This window comes from Equus asinus, chromosome 11, assembly GCF_041296235.1.
Source record: "Equus asinus isolate D_3611 breed Donkey chromosome 11, EquAss-T2T_v2, whole genome shotgun sequence".
Taxonomy (NCBI): Eukaryota; Metazoa; Chordata; class Mammalia; order Perissodactyla; family Equidae; genus Equus; species Equus asinus.
In genome coordinates this window covers 29,908,102-29,935,000 of record NC_091800.1, presented here as the reverse complement: position 1 = coordinate 29,935,000, position 26,899 = coordinate 29,908,102, and the positions used below count along the sequence as shown (strand labels likewise).

Here is a 26,899-nt window from a genome sequence, read left to right as displayed (position 1 = left end):
AATAATGAGCATAAATTAGAAAATTTCCCAGAGGAAACTATTACCCCCTATAAATACATCAATAACAGAAAATAATCATTAAATTTTCAAACTGAAAATGTGCAGGAACATTACTCCTTGATCTATCAAAACTGGAGCATTTTACAATATTTTCCAGCCTAATGCTGTTATTTTCCTTAAATGTCTACAAATTAAATTAGTCTCAAGAATATGTCAACACGTTCAAAATAGTTTTGACAAAGAAAGAAGTTAAAAGTCCCAGAAGAGGGGCCAGCTGGGTGGTGTAGTGGTCGGGGTTGCATGCTCCAGTTCAGTGACCCAGGGTTCACAGGTTCGGATCCCGGGTGTGGACCTAGCACCGCTCCTCAAGCCATACTGTGGCAGCACCCCACATAAAATAGAGGAAGACTGGCACAGGTGTTAGCTGAGAGCCAATCTTCCTCACAAAAAAAAATCCCAGGGGCCAGCCCGGTGGCACAGCAGTTAAGTGCACATGTTCCACTTCAGCAGCCCAGGGTTCGCCAGTTCGGATCCCAGGTGCGGACATGATAACACTTGGCAAGCCATGCTGTGGTAGGCGTCCCACATACAAACTAGAGGAAGATGGGCACAGATGTTAGCTCAGGACCAGTCTTCCTCAGCACAAAAGAGGAAGGATTGCCAGCAGTTAGCTCAGGGCTAATCTTCCTCAAAAAAAAAAAAAAAAAAAGAAAGAAAGAAAAAAGTCCCAGAAGAAAACTAACATACTACCGCAAAGTAGAGGTAAACAAATATGTTAATTCACAAAGAGTATTTCTAATTAAACAAATTGTCTCATCCTCCAAATAAGGGCCAAGATAAAAATAGAATGGATATCTTATTCACAGACAGTCCTAACTGTATTTATCTAGCTATCAAAGTATCATGGACATGGTACTATTACTTTCATCCAACTTTGCTTTAATATTTATTTAAGACTGTACAATGGTTTAATTCAAAAAGAGCCCGATAACCTGGGAAAAGAAAAAATTTGAGGGCATTAAGGTGATGGAAAAAATTTGAACTGTTAAGTAAGGCTGGAATTTATTTTAATTGACCTGCAAATTATTTTAATTTTGAAGGACTATGAGAGAAAACTCCAATTTTTTTAACCATATTCTAAACCAGTAAACTCCAAAATAGGGTATAAAAGACAATCAATTTGGTGCAGCAATATTAAAATTCCTTTTTAAAAAAAATCTTAAAAGATTAAGAAAGACACTGAGCTCTGCTGATATTTAATATGCAAATTGAAACTGGCCCATTCAGGGCATCCCTTGGTCAGATGGTCTCCATCAACTGGAGTGCTCAAGCAGTGCTCCAGTTAAGGTTTCCTCAGAGGCAAGGCTAGGACTGTTCAGTAGCACTCTTAGCTGGTTACTTTGAATGTTTTACATTTTACTGCAGTTTATGGGCATCTGATTAAGTGAGTTAATTGGTTTAACAAAAATAACCCACACCAAATGGAGAGAAGGCTTTAAAATATTCCTGCCAAGGAATATGGGATTATGATAATATTAATAATGCAAGCAGAAGCAAATAAAAGGAAAATGGCAGAGCTGAACACTTCTCCTAGCACAAAATACCCTATTAACCCCATTAGCTGATAAATGCTAATCAGATCTACAAAAAAAGACCCTGCAAAACTATCAAGAATTCTATCTGAAATATAGATTTTGTCCAATATCAAAAGTGACAATCATAGCCCTAAACATATATTGTGCTATGATAATTAATGAGAACGTGAAGCCATCACTATCAGGAAGACATCTAAAAACTAAACATCCAGAACATAAAGACAAACATCTATATTTTTTAAAGATATGTTTAAAGCCATACAATACTCAATCCAGTTCTTTCAACATTTTACAACACTCACTAAATATTACTAACAGATAGCAAACAGTTATACTACATTGGGAAAAGAGATGCTTGTCCTCCTCTGGTCAAAATGGGTAAAACGGGTAAAAAAAGTAAATAGTATAGTGACAAATTAAAATGCAATCTTTAATCAGTAAATACTGTCAAAAGAACTAAAGGAAAGATTGCTTTAATGTTGGAAGAAAGAAGCATTAGAGCAAATTATATAGTATGGAAGGATGGATAGAAAAGACACATTTCTTCCATGTCTCAGCCTATGGTATTTGCTAGATTCTGTTTCCAAAGTACAACAAACATTGCAGTTTGTGTGCATGTGAAGAATTAAAGAAAAATTTTACTGGAGATGATATAATCTCAAAAGCAAATTCCTTCTGTAATAAATTGTATGTGTAACTGATGCAGCAGCTGCTTTAACTAGGAAAAGGATCCTCAGAGAAATTTACAGACACGGCAATTCATGCGAAAACTACTCAATGAGTGATTTAGGCATAGCCAAGTTATTCCAACAAAGAAGTTGAAATAAGAAGTGTGCACTAACTGTTCCAGATATCATCAACATGGTTTATCTAAAAAAAAAAAAAACCTTTAAAATAGAATTATCAGGATATTTTTAACAAGATAGGGAGTGGCTGAAAATTCCTTTCCCCCATACAGTTCACTAGTTACCTATTTTGAAGATCTTAAAAGTCTTGCGGAACTTAAAAGATGGGCTTGGATTTTTCTTTTACAGAAAGAAAAACGTTCAAACTATGCTCATCTTTTCTGTGACAACAAGAAGTTAAGCCACCAAGCAGAATCTTCAAAACAACACACACTAAACCTGGACCTTCAACATAAAAGGAATGTTTGAGCAGTTTGTGAGAATGTGACTGCTCTTCTAGAGTCACTTCCTATGGGAAAGGAACATTAAAGATGGATGTTTCAAGTCATCGCCATCATTTTGTGATTTGTTCTAAAGAGGTTGAGCGTAATTTTTAAAAACCTCTCATTTGCACACTCAAAAACTTAGAAACCAAATTTTTAACCTGTTTCAAAATCTTCCAAAAGAAGCACATCAGGTTTTTAATCCATTTCTTAAAATGGTAGAAACTTAAAACCTTCCAATCAAATGCAAGGACAGATGATTAGGGACTATCGAAATATCACCAAAATCCTCAGCATAAATGCTGGAGGATATTAAAGTCTTAGTATCATGATTTAGGAATCACTGCCATTTGAATATATGTATCTTTGTCAACCACCTCTGACAGCCATAAAAAAAAAAAGTGTCAGAATAAACTGACCATAGAACCAGATTCATATTACTGTCATAAAGAGTTTAACCAAGATTTTAAAAAACAATGAAGCATGTTACAGATAAATGTTTAGAAATATCCCCATGACTTTGTGATTTGTACGGAAATGTCTTGTGTTATACTGAAATGTCTAAAAAACCTCTCAGATCTGCATACCCAAAATATGTACTTATATTAGAGGTGAGCTAAAAATAACTTGACTTATAGAGGTAAGCAATTAAAAATTTATGAGACAAACTTGGTTATCTCTTTCCTATCAAGAAGCCAAATTTAAATAGAAAAAACGATGATGCCCAAAAGCATAGCCAATAAATAGTATCCAATTTTCCAAAATTTATAAAGCTAGAATTTACATATAAATCTCTTCATTTCTAGTGGAGCCTTCATGTCACAACTGAATACATTTCCAAGAACATAAAGGAGGTGTTGACTCTTTCAAGATAACCTCTTCTTTGTTATAAGTCACCTGACGTTTTTAGCGGGCTCAGTGAAAATGGCAATCTAAATTTGCCAATAGAGATACACTACAGACTTATTAACAAACTGGCTCATAGGAGGATGAATGTAATATATTTAAACAAAGGTTTTGGAATTCAGACTACTTAATTAGATAACATAAAATGTGTCTTCATTCAGACAGTCCTATATTATCACTACCAACACAAAGAGTTCAGAGAACAAAGAAGGTGAATCCTGAGAGGTGATTATTGGTTTCTTTTTGTTTTTAATGCACTAAATTTTACAACTAAGATACCAAAGCTGTGGTTTAACAGTTCATATGAAAAGTGGCAGCAGAGCAGCTGATTATTTTTAGAAACCTGATAGCCATTATAAGATTGTTTTGTTTTTTTTTAAGGATTGGCACCTGGGCTAACAACTGTTGCCAATCTTTTTTTTTTTTCTGCTTTATCTCCCCAAACCACCCCCCCCCCCTGACACACAGTTGCATATCTTAGTTGCAGGCCCTTCTAGCTGTGGGACGCCGCCTCAACGTGGCCTGACAAGCAGTGCCATGTCCGCACCCAGGATCCGAACCCTGGGCCGCCACAGCGGAGCGCCCAAACTTAACCACTCGGCCACGGAGCCGGCCCCTATAAGATTGTTTTTAATGCCCTTTGAAAAATAGCATTGAAAAACATGAGTTCACTATTATTGTCACATTTTCCATGAAGACATTAGAATACGCGTACAATAATAGAATGCCACCAACTGAAATAGTAGACTACATACTTAAAATGTGTGAAGAAAAATTACTTAGAAAAAATTACCGAATTCTTATAATTAAAACTTTAGAAATTTTAGGAAGTATTTAATAAGCTATTTTATTCAGATATATTTTAGTAAGTGTGAGATTAGTGACTGATTTTTAACTTGTTAAATGTGAAGGTTATTCTCTGCTTTCAAAGGAATATTATGAATTTAATAGAGAAATTAAAGAAATGCACTACCATCTTTAGCAAAGAAACATGTTTACAAGCTTTATAAGATGCCAGAGGTAATTAGTTCCCTATTAATTCAAACATGCACATTTTCTCAAAATAAACTTATTGGTACCTTAGCAAGAAAAAAAAAGTTCTATACTTCAGTGTACTTTTTGCTCTACAAAAGGACCAATTCGACTGGATGGGAATAAATTGGTTTGTGGTCCAGCAATGTACTTTGACACCACCCAATTTTTAGAATAAAAATGTACACTAAGCTCACAACTGCCAGAAAGCTGTTCTAAAGAATGTTAGGCAATTCAAGCAAGAAAAACAAAAAGAGCTATAATGTACATTATTTCAAAACAATGACTCACAGTTAATGAGTATTTTAAGTGATTGCAAAAGGCTCAAGTGATTAGTTTATTCCAACCACCAAATGCCAGGCTACCAGGAGAGTTTATTGTTCAGAACCTAGCAAAACAGGCCCTAAAATTACAAAAAGGTTTTTTGATAGATTTTTAAAGTTTCCTCTGAGAAACATACCATGTTAAATGGCAAACTGAGTCTTTCCATTCTAAAGTTCTCTAACACAAAGCGTAAACCGAGTCAAGACAAAAATTAAATCTATTAAGGAAACGACCTCTTCGACCCCCTGAGGGAATGGTGCAGAGGAAAACCTCCTGAACTAAAGAATGAAAACAGAAATGCTGACAGTGGGCCATCGTCCCATAAGAAACAAAGTATGAGAGAAATGAAGAGCCAGACAAGCAAACAAGGAATGAATCACTACGCATCAACATTCTTGTTCTTATACTCAAATTATCACTAAATATCTCTTCCCAGAGATGATCACAAGTCAGAATCACTTGATAGTTCAGAAAGACATCAAAGCTGCACATAAAGCAAAATCAAAACTAGCTTGAATATGTTTCCAAAGTTAGAAACAAATCTAACTTTTCAGTTTTGGAACTCTGAGTAGTGGAATCATTATAAGCGTCAATTATTTTTATAAAGTATCAGAGCCTAGAAACAAGACTCTAGAATTTTTTTTCTTAAATAACATATCTTTTGTCATCATAGAAAGGCACGGGCTGGGAGAGAATACTAAAGGTCAATTTAATTCAGCTTTTATAGAAAAGGCTTTCAATATTATTGTGAGTTTATCTTTCATTGATTACTTTTCTTCCTTTTTACTTGGTAAAGGGAAAATAAGGTGGCATCTTAAGATTTGTATAAGCCAGTTGCTGTGCCAAGCAGTGGCAAATGGTAAGCAAAAGCACACGAGATCCCTGGTCTCTTGCGAGCTTTTAGCTAAATGGAGAAATGGCCCACAAAAATGTGAAAACATGCCTATAAGCAACGACACAATACGTACATGGCACTATGAGGTAAGGAAATGACCACTGACCTGAGACATAAGGACAAGAGAGCAAGACAAACACCAAAAAGTGGCCAAAGGTAAGACTGGAGAGGTAAATAGGGACTTGGTCTTTCGGGGTTTTACAAATTACACTAAGGATTTTTGTCTCTATCCTATCCATGGATCCTAAGAGCAATAGGAAGTCAACTGAGTGTTTTAATTAAAGTATCATTAAACTTGTATCTTGAGAAACATCATTCTGGCTGCACTGTGGAGAATGAATTGAATTAGCACAAGGGGGTATACAAGGAGCTCAATTAGAACTGTTATAGTTCAAGTTAGGAAATAATGGACTGAGCCAGGGTAGTGGAAACAGAGAAATAGGTTGTTGAGATATTTTAGACACAAAAATCAACAGGACTGGATGACGGACTGGGTAAAGGTGGTGTGAGGAATACAGATATGCAGGAGGAGACCTAGCTTCCTGGCAAGCATAATTAAATAGATGGGGGTGATATTCACTAAAATGAACAATGCTAAAGAAAGTTCACATTTGAGGGAGGAGAGATCATAAATTCATAAAGTGTGTTTGAAGTGCTCTTGGGGCACACACAGTAAGATGCCAGGTAGGTAGATCGATCTAGGAAGTTAGATTAACTTTCTCAGTGTTATTTCTCCATGTTGTTAAACTTGAGTCATCAGTAGAAAGGTAGTTGATCTGAGGTATGGATAGAGACACCCGAAGAATTGAGAGGTAATGACCAAGGACCCAGCCTCAGAAACTCCAATATATAAAATGAGCCTCAGTACACAGAGAATCAGTCTGCAAATGACACTAAGAACCAGCTAAGAAGATACATGGAAATCAGAGGAGTAAAGACTTACAGAACCAAAAACGTCAAAAGCGAATGCCATCAATAGCGCTGAATGCTGCTGAGAGCACACATCTGACAAGGTATGAAAACTGTCCATTTGATTTGGTGATAAGGCCAATAATAACTTCAGTAACATTATTTTAGTGAAGTTATTAAGAGGTAAAAACAAGATTGGAGTGGGCTGAGAAGTGGCAATGGAAGAAACGGAAGGAATGTTATAGACAGTTCTTAAGTTTGGGTACACAGAGGAAGAGGAGAGGCAGCAGTTACAGTTAGATATAATATTTTTTAATTGGAGAGACTTTAAGATATTTGTATGCATATAAGAAGGATCTAGTTGAAAGTAAAAAGTTACATATGAAAAGAAAGAAGGAATAAAAAAGTCTTAAGTCATCTAAGAAAGCAGAGGTAATGTGATGTAGAGCATAGGAGGATGAAAGGATGGATGCTGAAAAGGTAAGATTTATGTTTGGTATCAGGAGAACGAAGTCTGTGTCTTTATCTGTAAAGTAGGAAGTGAGGTATCTGTTGAGAAATACGCTCAAGTGTATTCTAATGCAGTAAAATTTTAGTTAAATAAGAAGGCCTTTATATAATAACAGAAACACAAGTTTATTGCAGGATCTGGCATACAGTAAATGCTTTATATATATTAGTCCATTTCATCCTCGAAACAACCCTGTGAGGTAAGTATGTTTATTAGCTCCTTCACAGGTGGGGAAACTGAGGCACAGAAAGGTTAAACGACTTGCCCAAGGTGAGTGGCAGCACTGGGTATTCAAAAGCAAACACTGACTTTAGAGCCAACGCTCAATTAGCTGTCGGACCTCTTGCTGGGCTTGCGACTGCCCCTACAATCCCCTATTGTCACTAGAGATTGATGGTTTCTTGGGACACTAAAGACCCTAAGTCTGGGACTGCTAGGATGAGAGTTATGTTGACTCCACGTTATCAAATAATGAAAAGTAAACTTATTTATGGCTAAGAAGCCTAGGCAAATAAGAATTCATAAATTGACCTCTGTAGTCACTAGTTCACACTAGTAGCAATACCAAAGGTTTTTTCTTTTTTAATCTTTCAATGCTTATTTTCCAGCACTAAACAACCATCCAACAGCATTAAGGCGGCATTACAGTTTACCTGTTTGTGTGTGGATCTCCCTCACTAGATTTGGGCATCTCAAAGGCTGCCTACGTCTTCTTCATTGAAATATTTTTTCAGTGCCTAGTATGTGGCAACTACTGTGGAAGGTGGTAAAAAAACAATATACAAGACAGACATGACTCTTAGTCTCAGGAAGTCAGGCAATAATAGACAAACAACATACGCTTTTAAATTGAGAAAAATACTAGGAAGAAATCAATAGAATAAGAGAATAAATCAAGATGTAGAATTTAGGTATAGTGACTAGAGAAGTCACCTCTAAAAAGGAAACATTTAAGCTGAGACTTAAAAGCTGGGACAGGGGCATTCCAGTCATTGGGAATCCCCTAAGGCAACGGATAATTAAACATTTTAGAGACTAGATGAAATAAACCCAAGCTTGGCTGGCGGGCAGGAGTAAGGGTAAAGTTGGAAGTGGATACATGACTTTATGCATTTAGCAAAACCCACAGAACTTTATGACAAAAAGAGAGAACCTTAACGTAAACTATGGACTTCAATGGACTATCAAAACTGGCTCAACTGTAACAAATGTAGTAAACTAAGGTACGATGTAAGTAGAGGAAATGAGGGAGGGGGAATTAACCGGAAACTTTCCATACTTTCCATTCAATTTTTCTGTAAACCTAAAGCTGCTATAAAAAAAAATTAAAGTAAAAATAATCCAAAAACAAACAACTGGACTAACGAATAACAGACTGTATATGGGAGGTGAGGAAGAGCTTGCTCAATGGTTTTTGACATCATGAGATAAACAGTGGTGCTGCAGTGAGATAAAGAAGATGAAGAGAAAAAATAGTTCAGGGTTGCACATGTTAATTTTTTAATTATCCTAGTGGTTATCAAGACTGGAGCTTTGAGCAGGTGGCTGGGAGGGAGATAAAAATTGGGGGAAAGTTAACAAAAGAAAAAGTATTAAGCCACAGGAATGGCTAAGTTTACCTAAGTGTAAACGGAAAAGAAGAGAGGGAAAAAGTTCAAGGATTGAGCACTGAACTACATTTCATAGTTGGAAGAAAAGAGTAAGACCAGCAACAGCAATTACTAAGTAAAGGCTAGGAGGAAAACCAGAAGTACATGCCGTTACAGAAGGCACGAAAAGGGCATTTCAGAAGGTAGGAGCAATCAACTACATTGAATTCTGCTAAAAGGTCAAGTAAGAAAGAGCAGGTAAGTGTCCAGTGGATTTGGCAAGAGGGAGCGCTTGGGTGACGTGGACAAGAGCAGTCATAGAGGTATTAGAAGCAAAAGCCAGATTGGAATAGATTGAAAAGTAAATAAAATTTGAGAAACTGTAACAATATGAATAGAAAATTCTTGGTAATAAAAGTGAGCAGAGATTGCAGTAAAAGTTAGAGGGTGGGGAAATGGTCAAGGTGGTTTCTTTTTCTTAAGATGTTATATGACGGCGTAATTAGACGCAGTAGGAATGATCCAGTAGAGAGGAAGATTTGCTCATAAACAGAGACAATAGTAAAGACACAAAGTCCTTGACAAGATACAAGAGATAGATCCAGGTTCTAGAAGACAATGAAAAACAGCCCTTTAAAAGAGGGGTACGGAGATAGAAGCATCTTAATATTTCCAATGCTTGGGAGATGAATGAAATTTAGTAGATGAATGCTGAGTAAGATTAAATGAATCAAATTAAATAGCTAATGATTTAGAAGGCTCCTAGTACAGCACCATGACTTGTAGGTGTTAGGACTCAAAACTAAATTGAAGGCAAATTCAAATATTTAAAAATGCACACTGACTTCCAGTTTCCAGTCCAACAAGTAAAGTCGTCACTCCAGCGCACACAACAAGAAAAAAGCTGAAATGAAAATCAACAACTCCTCTTAGCTCTATGGGAGAAATGAGGTCACAGGACAAACTGCCACCTCAAAAACTGAAGAACTAGGCAAATACAGAAAACTGCAGCTCACCAGAAGCAGAAACCACCACCGGAGCCAGTGGAGCCAACAAAAGGTAGAGAAACTTAAAGAGAATTGATTAACTGCTAGAGACTGAAAGTGCATAAACTTGAGAGATTAAAAAAGCCTGGGAAACCAACCTCATGGGGCCTCCCACCCCTTCATGAGTTTTACCTCCAGAAGCCCCACTGGGTTCTCAGGGCAAAGAAGAGAAAAAGATCCTCTTGCTTCTGGACCAGGAGAGGTAAACCAACCATTTTGAAATGTGCCGGAAGCATGTAGTTATCCTTAACGAAGGTCGGCCCTCAAGGAAAACTAGTTTGCCAGAGGCTAACCAAAATGGATTGTATCAAATCCTAACCAAATAGAGAAAGGAAATATCCAAATCAGGCCCTCTCTACCCTTCCTGTCTCATTTAAGGGGAAAGAAGGGTTGGGGGGCAGGCAGCACTTGGGAAGGTGAAAGCCCACAGCAGGGTCTCCTACAGGACTGAGACTTAATGGCAGGACCACAGAACACTTTCCCTCCCCCACACCTCACCACACCAACAGGGAATTCTAACTGAAGGAACGCAAGGCTCAGATGCTATTTATAAAGGAGTCTCTAAGCATCCCACAGATGAGAGCGTAGAGGAAATTTTAGCCTCCAATATATACAGCTACAGCTACAACGAATGGTAAACAGACTAACACCTAGCCAAATCAACATAAAACCTCACACTATAGGCCCATTTGCCCAAGTTCCTTTTACCCAATACGTCACATCCAGCATTTAACAAAAAATTACAAGGCATGCTAAAAGGCAAAAGACACAATCTGAAGATACAAAGCAAGCATCAGAACCAAATTCAGATATGGCAGAGATTATTAGACCAAAAATTTCAAATAACTGCTAATATGCTAAAAGCTCTAATGGAAATAGTGGTAATATACAAGAAGAGATGGGTAATGTAAGCAGATAGGTGAAAACACTAAGAAAGAATCAAATGGAAACGCTCTAAGTAAAAAACACAGTAACAGAAATAAAGAATGCAATTCATAAGTAGATTGGACATCATCTAAGAAAGAATCAGTGTGCCAAGATACATCAACAGAAGCTTCCTAAACTGAAAAGTGGGTGAAAAAACCAGAATATCCAAAAACTGTGGGACAATTTAAAAAGAAATAACATAAGCATTTTGGAACCAGCAAGAGAAAAGAGAAAGGAACAGAAGAAATATTTAAGAAATAACGGCTGAGAATTTTCAAAAATTTGTTAACAGATACCAAACTACACATCCAGGAGAGAACATGAAGCAGGATAAACACCAAAATATATACACTTTGTTGTTAGTGTCACTGAGTTGATTCTGACTCCCAGTGACCCTCTGTACAGAAGAGTAGAACCCTGCCCAGTCTTTTTGCACCATCTGCTGACTTCCTGGTGCTCTATCAGACAATGCCCGACTGCTATTCATAGGGTTTTCATGTCCAATTTTTTCAGTAGTGGGTGGCTAGGTCCTTCTTTCTAGTCTGTCTTAGTCTGGAAGCTCCTGTCCACCATGGATGACCCTGCTGGTATTTAAAATACCAGTGGCACAATTTTTAGCAACATACAGCCACCACAGTATGACAACCAACTGGTGTGGTTCCATGACCAAGAAATGAACCCAGGCTGCAATGGCAAGAGCACCAAATCTTGACCACTAGATCATAAGGGACAGCTATTATCTACACTTAGGCATATCATATTCAAACTTCAGAAAATCAAAGACAAAGGAAAAATCCTGAAAGAAGCCTGAGCAGAAGTAGGGGAGGGGAAACCTTACCTATAGGTGAATAAGGATAAAAACTATATCAGACATTTCTTCAAAAACCATGCAAGCAAAAAGAGAGTGGAGTGAAATATTTAAAGCGTTGGAAAAAAACAACAACAAAAAAAAGCTACCAATCTAGAATTTTGTATCCAGCAAAATTAACCTTCACAAGTGAACGGGAAAAAAAATTTTCTCAAACAAAAACAGAGGGAATTTGTCACCAGTAGACCTGACCTGAAAGAAATGCTAAAATAAGTTCCTCAGAGAAAATTAAAATATATTGGTCATGGGACTACACAATTTTCCTCTGGAATAGCATTAAAGAAATAAAGGCAAAACAAAACCTTTTATTTTTAAAATTCTAAATTGATCTAACACACAGTTTGTTCAAAATGACAGCAACAATATACTGGATGATTATAGCTTATAAACAAGTAAAATAAAGGGGCCAGCCTCATGGCTGAATGGTTGGCTTCACATGCTCTGCTTCAGTGGCCCAGGGTTTCGCTGACTCAGATCCTGAGCATGGACCTAGCACCACTTATCAGGCTGAGGTGGCATCCCATATAGCAGAACTAGAAGGAGCTACAACTAGTACATACATACAACTATGTACTGGGGGGCTTTGGGGAGAAGAAGAAAATACAAAGATTGGCAACAGATGTTAGCTCATGTGCCAATCTAAAAAAAAAAAGTGAAGTAAAGAACAACAGTGTCATAAGCGATGGGAAGGAGGAAGTGGGAATACCCTGTTATAAGGTACCTGCAGTACCCATGAAGCGGTATAGTGTTATTTGAAGGTGGATTAGTTGTAAGATATATATTGTAAACTCTAGAGCAACAACTGAAAAAATTTTTGGAAGTATAATTGATATGCTAAGAAGAGAGAAAATGGAATTATATAAAATAGTCTCAGAGAAGACAGAAAAAGTTGGAAAGCAAAATAAATTTTATTTTATTTTTTTTTGAAGATTGGCACCTGGGCTAACAACTGGTGCCAATCTTCCTTTTTTTTTTTTCCTGCTTTATCTCCCCAAACCCTCCCCCCGTACACAGTTGTATATCTTAGTTGCACGTCCTTCTAGTTGTGGGATGTGGCACGCCACCTCAACGTGGCCTGACGAGCGATGCCAAGTCTGCGCCCAGGAACCGAACCCTGGGCCGCCGCAGCGGAGCACGCAAACTTAACCACTCGGCCACGGAGCCAGCCTCAGCAAAGTAAATTTTAAAAGAACAAGAGCCATGAATAGAAAAGTTACAAGCAAGGCAGATTTTAATCTAACTATATCAGTATTTGCTTAAAATGTAAATGTTAAAAATACATCAATTAAAAGACAGAGACTATCAAAGAAAATAGAAAAAAAACAAGAACCTACCATATGTTTTCTATAAGAAACCCACTCTAAAGATACAGGTAGATTAAAAATAAAGGGATGGAAAAGATATATCATGGTAACACTAATCAAAAGAAAGCTAGAATAGCTACATTAATTTCGGAAAAAATAGACTTCAGAACAAGGAGAGGTTATCAGGGATAAAGAGGGACATTACATAATGATGGAGGGGTCAACTCTCCATGAACACATAACAATGCTTAATATGTATTTGCCTAACAAGAGAGTGTCAAAGTATGTGAGGCAAAACCGATAAAACTGAAATGAGAAACTGATGAATCGACTATTATACTTAAAGACTTTAACACTACTCTATCACTAATTGACAGATCCAGCAGGAAGAAAATCAGTAAGGACAGCTGAACTGAACAATACTATCAATCAACTGGAACTAACTGACAGCTCTAAAGAATACTTCATCAAACAACATCAAATACACCTTCTCAAATTCACATGGAACATTCACCAAGATTAAGCATCATAAAACACACCACAAAAAAACTGAGAATAGAAATCATACTAAGTACGCTATAAGACCGCAAAGGAATTAAACCAAAAACCAATAACAGGTAGTAGATACTTACAGAATAGATGGGAAACCCCAAACTTAGAGATTAAATAACACATTTCTAAATAACACATTGGGGGCAGGGGGTAAGGCTCAAGAGAAATTTAGAAAAATTTCAAACTAAAAGGAAATGAAAATACAACTTATCAAAATTCTAGGATGCAGCAAAAACAGTGCTTAGAAAGAAAACCAATATAAATATATAAATATAAAATATAATGCAAGCAGAAGGAAAGAAATAAAAATTAGAGCAGAAATTAATAAAACTGGAAACAGTAAAATAGAGAAATATCAACAAAACCATCATCCAGTTATTTTATCAATAAAGTTGATAGATCTCTAGCCGGGCTAACAAATAAAAGGAAAGACAGCACAAACAATTAATATCACAAAGGAAAGAGTTGCAATCATTACTGATCTGATGGAAATTAAAAAGATAATAAGGAATATTTTGAAGAACTCTATCTCCACAAATTTGATAACTTAGATGCAACAGAAAAGATACAATCTACCAAAATTTACACAAAAGAAACAAACTGAATAGATTTTCATCTATTGAAGAAACTGAGTGAATAATAACTTTCCAAAACAGAAAGCACCAAGCCCAGATATTTTCCCTGGTGAATTCCACAAAATATTTAATGAAGTAATACCATTACCTACAATCTCTTCCAGAAAGTAGAAAGAGAGGGAACAATTACTAATTCATTCTAAGAGGCCAACCCAATATCAAAATTAAACAAAAAGACATTAAAAGAAAGGAAAATTACAGACCAGTATCTCTCATTAACACTGATACAAAAATCCGTGACAAAATACTGACAAATCAAATACAATAATGTGCAAAAAGAATTATATACCATGACCAAGTTCAATTTACTCCACGTATGCAAGGCTGATTTAACATTCAAAAATCAATTCATGTAATCCATCACATCAACACCCTAGAAAAGAAAAATCATAATCTTATCAATAGATGCAGAAAAAGCACTTGAGAAAAGCCAGTATCAACATGATTTAAAAAAAAACAAACTGAGGAAACTAGAACTAGTGGGGAACTTCCTTAACATGATAAAGAATATCTACAAAACACCAATAGCTAGCATGATACTTATCAGTGAGAAAAGAGAGGCTTTCCACCTACTATCAGAAACAAGAGGAGCATGCCCCCTCTCACCCTTCCTATTCAACACTGTACTGGGAAGTCCTAGCTAATATAGTACGAAAGAAAATAAAAAGGTATACAGATTGAGAAGGAAAAAATAAAACTGTCTTTGTTTGCAAATGGCGTGATGTGTATGTTGAAAATCCCTAAACAGCAAGAAGAAAACTCCTGTAACTAATAAGCAACTATAGCAAGGTTGTGAGATACAGGTAAAGTCAACTGTTTTCCTATATACCAACAACGAACAATTGGAATCTGGAACTAAAAACACATCATTTACATTAGCACCCAAAAAAAGGAAATACTTAGACACAAATCTAACAAAATGTGTACAAGATCTAATGAAGAAGAAACTACAAAATGGTGATGAAAAATCAAAGGTCTAAATAGAGAGATATTCTATGTTCATAGAAAGACTAAATATTGTTAGATGTCAATTCTTCCCAATTTGACCTTTAGATGCAATGCAATCCCTCCCAATCAAAATCCCAGCAAGTCATTTTGTGGATATAGATAAAATGATTCTAAAGTCTCTATGAAAAGGCAAAAGACCCAGAATAGCCAGCACAATATTGAAGAAGAACAAAGTCAGAAGACTGACACTAACGAACTTCAAGACTTACCAAAGTATGGTACTGGCAAAATAGACCAATGGAACAGAATAAAAAGCCCCAAAATAGACCCATACAAATACAGTCACCTGATCACTGAAGAAGGAGCAAAGAAAATTCAAAAGAGAAAGAACAGTCATTTCAACAAGCGGTGTTAGAACAACTGGACATCCACATGCAAAAAAAAAAATCAACCTAAACATTGGCCGTAAACCTTTCACAAAAGTTAACTCAAAATAGATCACAGATCTAAATGTAAAACTCAAAACTGTAAAACTTCCAGAAGATAACATAAGAGAAAATCTAAGTAACCATGGGTTTGGCAATGAGTTTTTAGATACAACACCAAAAGCATGATCCATTAAAGAAAAAACTGAGGAATGAGACTTCATTAAAATTTAAAACTTCTGCTCTCTAAGAGACACTGTTAGTAGGAAGATAACCCAAAGGCTAGGAAAAAATATTTACAAAACACTTATCTGGTAAGGGACTAGTATCCAAAATATACAAAGAATTCTCAAAACTCAACAATAAAAAAACAAACAACCGATTTTAACAATGGGCAGGGCCTGGCCCCATGGCCAAGTGGTTAAGTTCACATGTTCCACTTCAGTGGCCCAAGGTTTCCTCGGTTTGGACCCTATGTGCAGACCTGGCACCGCTCATTAAGCCATGCTGAGGCGGCATCCTTCACTGCAGCACTAGGACGACCTACTACTAGAATAAACAACTATGTACTGGGGGGCTGCGGGGAGAAGGAAAAAAAAAAAGATTGGCAACAGATAGTAGCTCAGGCCAATCTTTAGAAAAAGAAAAAATGGGCAAAAGCTCTGAACAAACACCTGACCAAAGGCAATATACAGATGGAAAATAAGCATATGAAAACATGCCCAATATCATGTCATTTGGGAATGGTACATTTAAACGAGACACCACCACACCCCTGTCAAAGTGACTCCAATCCAAAACACTGACAAACACCAAATGCTGATGAGGATGCAGAGCAACAGGAACTCTCATTCACTGCTGGTGGGAACGCAAAATGGTAGTGCCACTTTGGAAGACAGTTGGGCAGTTTCTTACAAAGTTTACCATAAGATCCAACAATCACACTATGTATTTTTCCAAATGAGTTGAAAACTTATGTTCACAAAAACCTGCATACAAATGTTTATAGCAGCTTTATTCGTGCCAAAAGTTGGAAGCAACCAAGATGTCCTTCAAGAATGAGTGAAAAAACCAACTGTGGTAGATCTATACGATGAAATAGGCTACCAAGTCACAAAAAGACACTGTATATTGCTAACTGAAGGAAGCCAGTCTGAAAAGGCTACATATCCAAGTATATGATGTTTTGGAAAAGGCAACACTGTAGAGACATAAAAACATCTGTGGTTGCCAGGGGTGGAAATGGAGGGAAGCAATGAATAGGTGGAGCACAAGCCATTTGTAGGTCGGTGAAACTATCCTGTACAATACAATAATTGTGATACAGATCAGTGCGGATTTGGCAAAACCCACAGAACTGTAAGACACAAGAGTGAACCCTAATGCAAATTATGGACTCCAATTAATAATGTGTATCAAAATTAGTTCATTAACTCTAACAAATGTAACACACAAAAGTAAGATGTTGACAATAGAAGAAACTAAGGGAGGGGAAACGGTATATGGGGGGAACTCTGTACTTTCTGGTCAACTTTTTTGTAAAACTAATACTACTCTTTTAAGAGAGTCTATTAAAACTGCACACTAAGTAAAATATCCCTTTTATCTACTTTAAACACTGAGGGTCTATATGAAATCTTCCTAAGAATATGTATTGTTTGGCAATCAGAAGTGCAATAGAATTTAGATTTTGACAGATCCTCTTTCAAATGCCATCTTTGTTGCTTACTGATTATGTGCCCCTGGGCAGGTTTTATAACCTCTAAGCTTCAGTATCTTTCTGTGTAAAATGAAAAAATTACCCTTCTCACAGGTCAGCTGGATTAAACTAGGTAAATATACATAAAGCACCTACCCAAAAGTGCAGAGTAGGCATGTAGATGTCTGTTCTTTTCCTTCTCCCTTATTTACCCTAAAATTCTAATTCAGGTAAGGTAGACTATACCCTACCTCAAACCAATGTTTCGCAAACAAACGTACTTATATCCTAAGAGGTACAGGTAACCATTAAACAAACACCTGTATCTTCCTGGAGCTCAATTTAAAATTGGTGTGTGTGTGTGTGGGGGGGGGGGGGGGGACCTAAGTATTTAACTGGTAATTTAAAATGCTGTTATACCAAAACAACACATTGCTATAGCAGAGCTATTTGCACTATATTTCAAGAGGCAAAATAATACTATGCTGTCATTAGAACTTGGGCCACAAACTCAGACTTCCAGGTCTACTTCTTCACCATCTTCTGCTGTTTGGTACATATCCCAAACTGTTCCACTGAAGGACTGCCTTTCATTTCTCATTTTGTTACTCAACACAAGTTTATTTTCTTCTCAATGTCAGTCACATGTCAACAGTTTAGCACCAATGGGCCTGGTTACTCTTAAATTAGCAAGAACAATCTGAAAAATAACCTTACATTACACAAGTCATTTAATATGGAACTTGTGGTTGAGTCAGAATTAAGAAAGCAAATAAAAGGTTGAAACGGACATTGTATTTTTTTTTTTTTTTGAGAAAGATTAGCCCTGAGCTAACATCCATGCCCTTCTTACTCTAGTTTATATGTGGGACACCTGCCACAGCACAGCTTGATAAGCGGCACCTAGGTCCGCACCGGGGATGCAAATCAGCAAACCCCAGGCCACCAAAGTGGAGCACACAAACTTAACCACTATGCCACCAGGCCAGCCCCCAAGATCATACTTTTTTGACTGGTTTCTCATCAAGGTCTTTGCTGTTACCTTTAGTCAAATTTTTTTCTTTTCCACTGAACTGTGCACATTAGCCTTTGCATAAACAGAATTCTAGCCTAATTTTTAGAAACAAAATATTTTGCATATCACTATATAACTTTTTGCCCAATAGAATCTCAGCATGAATAAAATTAAGCACCTTACTGGATAAATATGTAAGGATAAACAAAGTGGCATGAGTATTCCAGGACCAAACACAGGCTGAGCACACCTGTACTGTCTTGGTTCAGTGTCACATATGAAGAAAAACAATGATAAACTGAAGCATGTTCAGAGAAGATCCACAAAACCTTTATGGATTACAAAACCATGGTACATGAATAAGAGCAAAAAAAATGGAGCTGCTTAATCCATAGGGGAAAAAAAAAAAAGACAGGCTTGGAATTGATGGAGTAAACAGCCACCTTAAAATATCTGAAGGATGTCATATTTGAAGGGAATTAGACTTGCTCTGTGTTGTCCAGAACTAGCATCAACATGAGGTGGCAGTCAAGTACAGATCTCGTAGCTTGCAGTCAAGTGACTTGAGTCCTACAGACATTTTGTTTATCAATTGTGTGATATTAGAATATATGTGATATTCCTAGATGTTATCTTGTATATATAAAATGAGGGTGCTAAACTAGATAGCTTCTAAGATAATTTTCAAATAAAAAATGACACGGAAGCACTTCTGGATCAACTTCTTACCATTAGAGCATCCTGAACATGGAATCAGCCACCTCATGAAGTAGTGAGTTCTATCAACAGCTCTCATCAACATTACCATTTGCCCTACGTAAAGGCTGATGTGGAATAGACAGCAAACTATTGTAAATAAAAGCCAAATGTCCACAAGCTGGTGTTCTTATAAAAAGAACTAAAAGATAGGATAGAAGATTATTGTGTTTTCTATGTTGCCATCTATTGAGTAAATTATACGAGTAATTTAATTCTAGAAATAAAATCCTAGATTTTTCTAGCTCATCTGTACTGAATATTGCATTTTCCTTTGTTTCTCAATATACTAAATATTATGCTAACACTTGACTCTTTGAACCTACTTAATATTCCGTAGAGAATAACAGTATAACTTTCTTCTGATTTTACATACTAGCCAACAATATTATTTCTTCATCCTTAAGATTCCCTTGAGTTATGGTGTAAGTGAATGTTTATAAAACTCGAATTAATTTCTCAAACCAAAATAAAGATTACTCAGTACAGCTAATTGGTTTCTAAGTTCTAGGTATTGTTTAATAAAAATAGGCATTCACAGTAAAAATGAAGCCAGGCAATTATCTCATGGAATATGTACTCAACTTTCCATCAAAGTACAAAACTTTAATAGTGCTCAGGGTTAAGAAATACTAAATTAAATACGGATCACAAACACTAAGAGAGCAGGGGTGGGAGATGCCTTGGAATATAAGAGGCCAAGTACACAAAGGGTACAATGTCTGGATATATGTTTCTAAACGCATTCCAAAGTCATACAAAAACAAATTTGTGGTTTATCCACTTCTCTTCTCTGGGAGAGATTTCTAAGAAAAATTATTTTCCTAATTCTACCATCTGTCTGAAAATCCAAGGATATCTATTACAGTTCAATTTATCATCAGACATTACACGGAACACATTTTGAACATTTTCCTACCTATGCCATACCTTACCTCTTAAAGTAGAGATCCCTTTGATCCTAATTCCTCAAAACTCCGATGCATACGACAAAGGGCCCTAACATTTCTTATTGCAGTCATCGAATGACCTTAGACGCACATACTAGTGGAAAAACACTTTAGAGCACCTTTGTGCTTATTTTTGGAAACACAAATCTTTCACATTTTAGGACTAAATTAAGATAAAATCTTTTTAATGGGAAATAAAAATGCCCGAATAAAAAGAAAGCCAGAAATTGCTTAGGATATCTAAGCACTGACATTTTGCTCAGTTGCTTCAGTACAGCAAAGTAAAATCAGATCTGTGCACACATTTATAAGCTATAAGAAGGTCAGTACTTTGCAGTCACACTGCTTATGTAACATTTACTTTTTTAAAATAGAAACTATGTTCTTATACCTCAAATATAAAGGTAAGCCATGTTCAACATTCTGTAATATTTTTATTTTGACGCTATTGATGGTGTAGGAAAAAAGTCCATGCAATAAAAATTAATTAAATTATTTAAAATTCTCATTTCACCATTATTTTTACAATATGTTCAAAGTTTCCAGTGCAGGATTTTTATTTAACCCCCCACACCCCATCCTTTTACACACATATAGTTAAGGCTTATAAATTTTCTATATTCAAGTAAAATAAAGCCTTCCATTGAAATATATTATATCTGTAAACCTTTAATGGCTTTAATTCTATAAAAAATTTAATACACAGAATCTTTAACTCATCTTTTCCAAACTTACCAGACTAATAAAGCCATGAATTTTAGCTTTCTTTCCCACCCTACAAATACAACAGCTATTCTAAACTACAATTTCCTTTCATAATTCTTATTTTTTCAGAGTATTAATTTCTTGGAGGAACCAAATTATTTCATTTTAATCCACAAGTTATCATCAATTCAACTTTTATTTCTTGCCTAGGACCCCATCATAATATTTATTTTTAATTTCTGGAGTCCACTTCTTAGTTAAATTTTCTTCAAAGCAAAAGAGAAATCCTCTTGCTTCTAGCAGACTCTACATAGAAAAGGTAAATTACTCCACTGGCTTCAATTAAGCTTATGTAGCTATCAAGATAAGAATCATTAAAACCAAATTTTATCCTTTTCCATGTTGTTTTGATAAAGTTAAAAGCAAGAGATGCTTAAGTCAAGATTTCTCCTTCTACAACTATTTGTTCAAGCAGAATACTAAAATATAAAACATTTTTCTTCTCCTGTTAGCTCTTATGAATTGGGCAGTTTTCCAGCCAGTCACTATTTTCAAATCTTCTTTTTCTGAGTAGAGGAACTGTCTTTTGTATGCTATTTTGTAAGGGGTTATATTTTGATCAATCTCTCTTCAAAAGATTTGACCATATTACTCCTGATATTTACAATATTAACTCAAGAGTTTTAATGGTTCGCAAAATTGACATACAAAAACAGCATCTAAAAAAAATCCAATTCTGGAAACAAAGTTAAGGTGAAGCTAATTAGGAAAACGCAAAAATAGACCAAATAGATCACTTATTTCATAACACTTGGCACTTGGATGACCCAGTGAAGAATTAATTTTAACTTAACAGTTTAAAATTTTTTTTCTCAAAAAATATTAACATATACAAGGATAGAATATATATTCAGAAATATTTAGAAGACACATAAAATTAAAATACACTTAAAAATAATGTTGCAGTTTTCATTTGCTACTCCTGAAACAAAAATAAGCCATTTATCAGTAAGTGCATTTTTTTCATGGAGAAAATATTTATTAGTTTTCAAAAGATCACATAATACAAATATTACACAATTAGTCATTCTAGAAAAAAATTATCTTATATTAATATTCATAAAATAAACACTGGAAAATATAAGATTGCATATTGTGACACGAAATATTAAAAAATCTGAAAGGAAAATGTATCAAAATAAAAGTTTAAATAAACAAATCAGTTCACATTAATATACAAAAAGTTTCACTTTTAAATAGCTTTTAGTGGCATGAGGTGAATAGAAATGCACTTACATTTCTTTTGCACACTTTAAGGAACAGAGCTAAAATTTAATCAAAGCATGAGATAAGAGATTAAATCACTTTCATCTTCAAAGCTGAAACAAAAGGCTAATAACCTCACAGGCCATAAACTGGTTTATACTTTGGTTCAGAGTTCACCTAATATAATTTCCAAACAAATTTCACTTTCAGTTCCCCTGAGTTCTAAAATGTCAAGTGGTTATTTTTTAATTTATATGTGTTTGTAAAAACTGTCTTATAACATTTAACAAAAACAAATCAAGCATAAAAAGCTGTAATCGTTTATGGGAATGCAGAGCTCTCTAGGGAAATTTTAGTTCAAACTGATCTTTTAAACTTACTTTTAAGTATTATACATACAAAAATTTATTTATAATTAATGAGGAAAATATAGGTCCCACATATAGCCAAGAAAGATTAAAGGCCAGGTTATAACTTAGCAAATGTGCTTTCTAAAACCTTTAAGATTCCTAAAATATTTTAAGTGCTTTCATATTAATAACTCTGGAATTTCTATTCTTAAAACTTATACCAAATAAAACTGGCAGCATCAGGTAACTTAAAAACTTCTTTAATAGCTTTTGACTGACCAGTTAATAGATATCAAAGAGAGAAACAGAAACATTTTGATAACTAATTGCATCAATTAATTGATAGTCTGGATAACTGTTTTGCAACTTACTGACACCTAGAGGCTTATTCTAATACTACCAATTGCCTTTGCTCTCTCAAATAGCCCTGCTTCAGTATCCTTCAAACTTGAGGACGCCTTCAATGCAAAACAATACCTCAAGCTTAACAGGTATTTACTACTTTAGAAGACCAACTAAGCTATTATGATCTCAAAAGATGTCTCTTCTACTTCTCTACTGGAATCTGTGTTGACTGACAAATAAGAATAAGGCTCAAGACCAGAAAAAGATAAGCTAAGAGTGTGTCCTACTATTAAAAGTAATTTGGGAATAATTAAGAAGTTTACCCTTTATTTACTAGTTCCTTTCAGTGTCAAGCAACAAAAAACAGTTTCATTAAGATTTTTGAATCTCCTACGCTTTTAAAAAAAATTTGCCTGCTTCACTAAGGTGATTTTCAATCCCACAAATCTTTTAAATGAAACAGATACAGAGAGCTGCTTTTAAAAGAAAGGAGTCTCTCGTGCTTTCTCTATTTCAGTCTTCTGATTAGAAAGGAATATTTTCATGGCCACGTAAAATTCCAATCTGAAAAAATTATTTCATTATTTGAGCCTTTCCGTTTCCAGACCAAGAGTACACCAGAGTAAATCTTAAAGTTTATAAATGACAAGATCAGGTGGCTCTCTCATCCTGGTGTCTTCTAGATACATTGCATGGCTCCGTTCACCACTGCCTTCCAAACTGGAGGTGCTGCATGTGTGACAGATATCATCCATGAAGGCTCTGCTAGAAGAGTTCCTTTTGCTGAAGAAGTATGATGTTTACCAGTTGAAAGAAATCTGGGCAATTAGAGAACAAATAAACCGGTCTCCCATTATCAAGATACCTGGAGTCACAGAAGGAATCCACCAAGGAAAAATGAAAACTTGCCAAAGGCACCAAGTTCACGTTCTACCCACTGTAGATGATAAGAACTTCCTGGAATCACACCCTACCCCTGGCATCAAACAAACTAAGAGATAACTATCTTAATGCCATGGGAAAAATCTAGGACATGGCTCTGTTGCCACAAATAATATTATTCCTAGGGACTGGAAAACTATTTGTGAGTATATTTAACATAACTTTCAGGGATATTATATCCTGAAACTCATATTCATTCATATTTATCTTATTAAAGAATGAAGCCTAGTAAAACCATAATGGTATTATCATTGCATCTTCTAAAAGATCTAATTAATATGAAGTCCTAAAGTTTGAGGTAGAAAAAAGAACAAAAAGTTCTCACTAACAGGGTAGGATAACACCTGGACATCAGACTGTGTAATTTAGGAGACTTCAGATGTCCAGTTGGCCCAAAGATGAAATACAGAAACTTCTTACTTACTGGATTATAAAAGAGCACTTAAAAGTCCACTAACACCATTAAAGGCTAAAACGGGCAAATAGTCCCTTTGTATAATTCCTGTGGACTACACAGGCATTCACCAAATCAAGTGCCCCAAATCATCCACTGCTTTAATTATCTGGAGAGAAAATTAAAGAAATTCTTAGTCTTTTTTTTTTGAATGGGCACTAGTTAGCATCTTAGAAAAACAAACAGATTGCAGCCCCACTTGGTTCTTAAATGAACCCAAGGAGTTTACCAATAGAATTAAATGGGCAATGGAAGGACACTCCAATCTATAAATAAACCCAAGTAAATAATGGAAAGCACCCACTTGTTTCTTATCCTTTCCCACTCTCTCCAGAAGCTGGATATTCTGCCTCCAAGGGTTCAGTGGAGAAAGTGGACCCCTGACGTCAAAAGCTCTCCGTGGTCTTGGCTGTATCTGTGGTTCTAGGATCACTCCTTGCACCTCTGGTAGGAGAGAAGCACTGAAATAGAGAGCTGAATATAGATTTAAGAAAAAATTCTTATTAAGAAATTACATTCTCTGGTCATTTGAGTTTGTAATGACTTATCCTCAGGATAAAAAGGAGCTACCTTTGAGCATACTTTCTTTAGTGCCTTCTTAATTTGAATTTTGGAAGTCTGTCACCACAAATGATTAATTCATTCCTCAGTAACTATTAAGAAGGGACCTATCTTGGTCTAAGCTATAACACATTCTATGACAAACCACTCAACTTCAAGTGGAAGACGGAATCAAAAAGTGATAAATTATGACTGGAAACAAGATCATAGTTGTCTTAAAGGGACAGGGAAAGTCACTCGACCTCAGACATATCAGAGGAGGAGTTCCAGTTAATTCTTCTGTCAAAGAGAAGAAGATGGATTGAAAAGTGGAAACAGAATAATCAAGCATATTAACAGGAATGCTACTAAACCTTGGGAATTGTCTAAGAAGTTGAATTTGTTCTTGGGCTTTAAGTCTTCAGTAATTTAAAGAATTAATCAGACTACAGTCCCATATTATAGCAATACAAAGCTAAACCTAATTTTATCAAGCTATGGCTACTGTCACTGAAAAAGATCTATTCTCCAAGCACTCATATTTAAAAGTGGGAGGGCAGAATAGTGGACACAGACAATATAGACTTTTATAACACATTTTAAAATGTATGATCATTTGGTTTTGGGTCAAGAAGGACCAGGAAATAATCATTAATGTCTACAATGCAGAAATTAAAGCAGTAAGATATACCCAATAATAGATGATGATAAAGATACTGGAAAAGTTTGCTTTATTATAGGAATAAAATAAGGTAAATAAGAGAAGGAAGTTCAAAGCACATAGCATCTGATCAAGGAAAAGCTGAAAGGAGAAAAAGACAGGCAGATATCTATTTAAAGTTACAGGGACTGCAAGATAAATTTTAACAGTGGAAAAACAGATCAATTATACTTTGTGGTATAGAGTGACATATCCCTATTAAATTTCAGATCTTATTCTAAATAGAAAGGTGCTGCACATTCCTGCCATATGAAACAGAATCACACTATCCTATTTCAGGGACACGTTATATTTTGGGGTAAATTAAGGGGAAAAAATGCTATCAAGTAATCTCTCTCTCACACCAACTGGTTATCACAAAGTTCCTTACCTGTGAGTGGAACGAGGATTGTGCTCTCTTGTTCTCTAGCAATCAACCAACAAAGGTTATAGTCTCAGCACTAAGAAGGTAGCAACCAACCAAAGTTAGTTTTTAATGCCTTCACTTCCTCCTGGCTCTGCTGGCCAGTTTGGAAACAGAGCAATAGCTGAAAAGGAATGGTTATTCCATTACCTAACAACATTTAGACTAAATTTTTGTAAAAGCCTAAAGATGAAAGAACAAGCTAACCCTTCTGCTTTAGGAATATATTCAATTCTGTACAAGTGAGAAATGAAAACAGTCTCAACTAAGAAAAGAAAATCTATGACTTTAACCATCAGAACTGTAATTTCCAAAAATTAAAGAAAGAAAGAAATGAAAAAAGAAATCTAAAAAGTCAAGGGGGTGAAAACGCCACCTAGCAAGAGGTATCAAACTACAGGACGACTTTATGAGCCTACATGGCAGCGATTTTTTCATTTTGAATTTCCAATAGATTTTAAGTCCTAAAATCTTTTAGTTTTGAAGAGACAGTATTTTTTGAGCAATAGCTTAACAGTATTTTACAGTATAATCATATTGAGGCGGTATATGAGGGAAGATGAGAGGAAAGGAGTAAAAATTAGAAAAAGATCTGAATACTACATATCTCAAGAAATGCAATCTAATTAGATATTTTCAAGAGTCCAAAAATCTCAGATAGATTAACAAAGTTTTCCACAGCTGGAGTTCTTAAAGGGTGGCACTTTTAACAGATGAGAAAGGCTTAAAATTAATTCATCAGAGCTATGTTTTCACTGTAACTGTACAGTACAAACAGGTGCTACAAAAATGCTTTTAAAATTATTAAACAATCATCCTCTAGCCTTTTCTAATCAATTTCTTCGAAAAATCATTCTTTTTCATGTCTAATAATATTTCAATTTAAACCACGAAAATTAAAGATTCCCACATTAATAAGATCTAAGTAAAACTTTACTTTCGTAAAGTTAAAAAATATATTCAGACAGTACAAACAAGATACGATTTCCCAAATTTCCCAGTTTTCCTTCATTTCTTGAATACTAATCAGTATTAACAAAATATCTCATTGAAAAATACAGGCAAAAAGGGAACACTCCATTTTGGAACAGGAAATACACCTGGTAGGTTTTTTTAAGC

The 26,899-nt window shown here is 35.5% G+C and overlaps 1 protein-coding gene across 20 annotated transcripts in view; it reads right to left on the bottom strand.

Moving 5' to 3' along the window:
* The window catches only part of TSC22D1 (TSC22 domain family member 1), a 131,907-nt gene that overhangs the window by 74,453 nt on the left and 30,555 nt on the right, over positions 1–26,899 (bottom strand). For 3 of the 20 annotated variants that reach the window (XR_011492988.1, XR_011492989.1, XR_011492992.1), the window contains 3 exons: positions 25,748–25,904; positions 24,421–24,590; positions 21,785–23,538 (listed from right to left, as the gene is read on the bottom strand). The exons of 3 other annotated variants lie outside the window; for them this stretch is intronic. Coding sequence is in view for 9 of the 17 variants with exons in the window: in XM_044779963.2 (XP_044635898.1) it covers positions 24,250–24,577 (328 nt within the window). In the remaining 8 variants the exon portion in view is untranslated. Of the gene's footprint in view, positions 1–20,471; positions 24,591–25,728; positions 25,905–26,899 lie in introns of those variants that run through there. 14 more of the 20 variants (XR_011492991.1, XR_006533926.2, XR_006533930.2 and 11 more) reach the window with 9 other exon arrangements.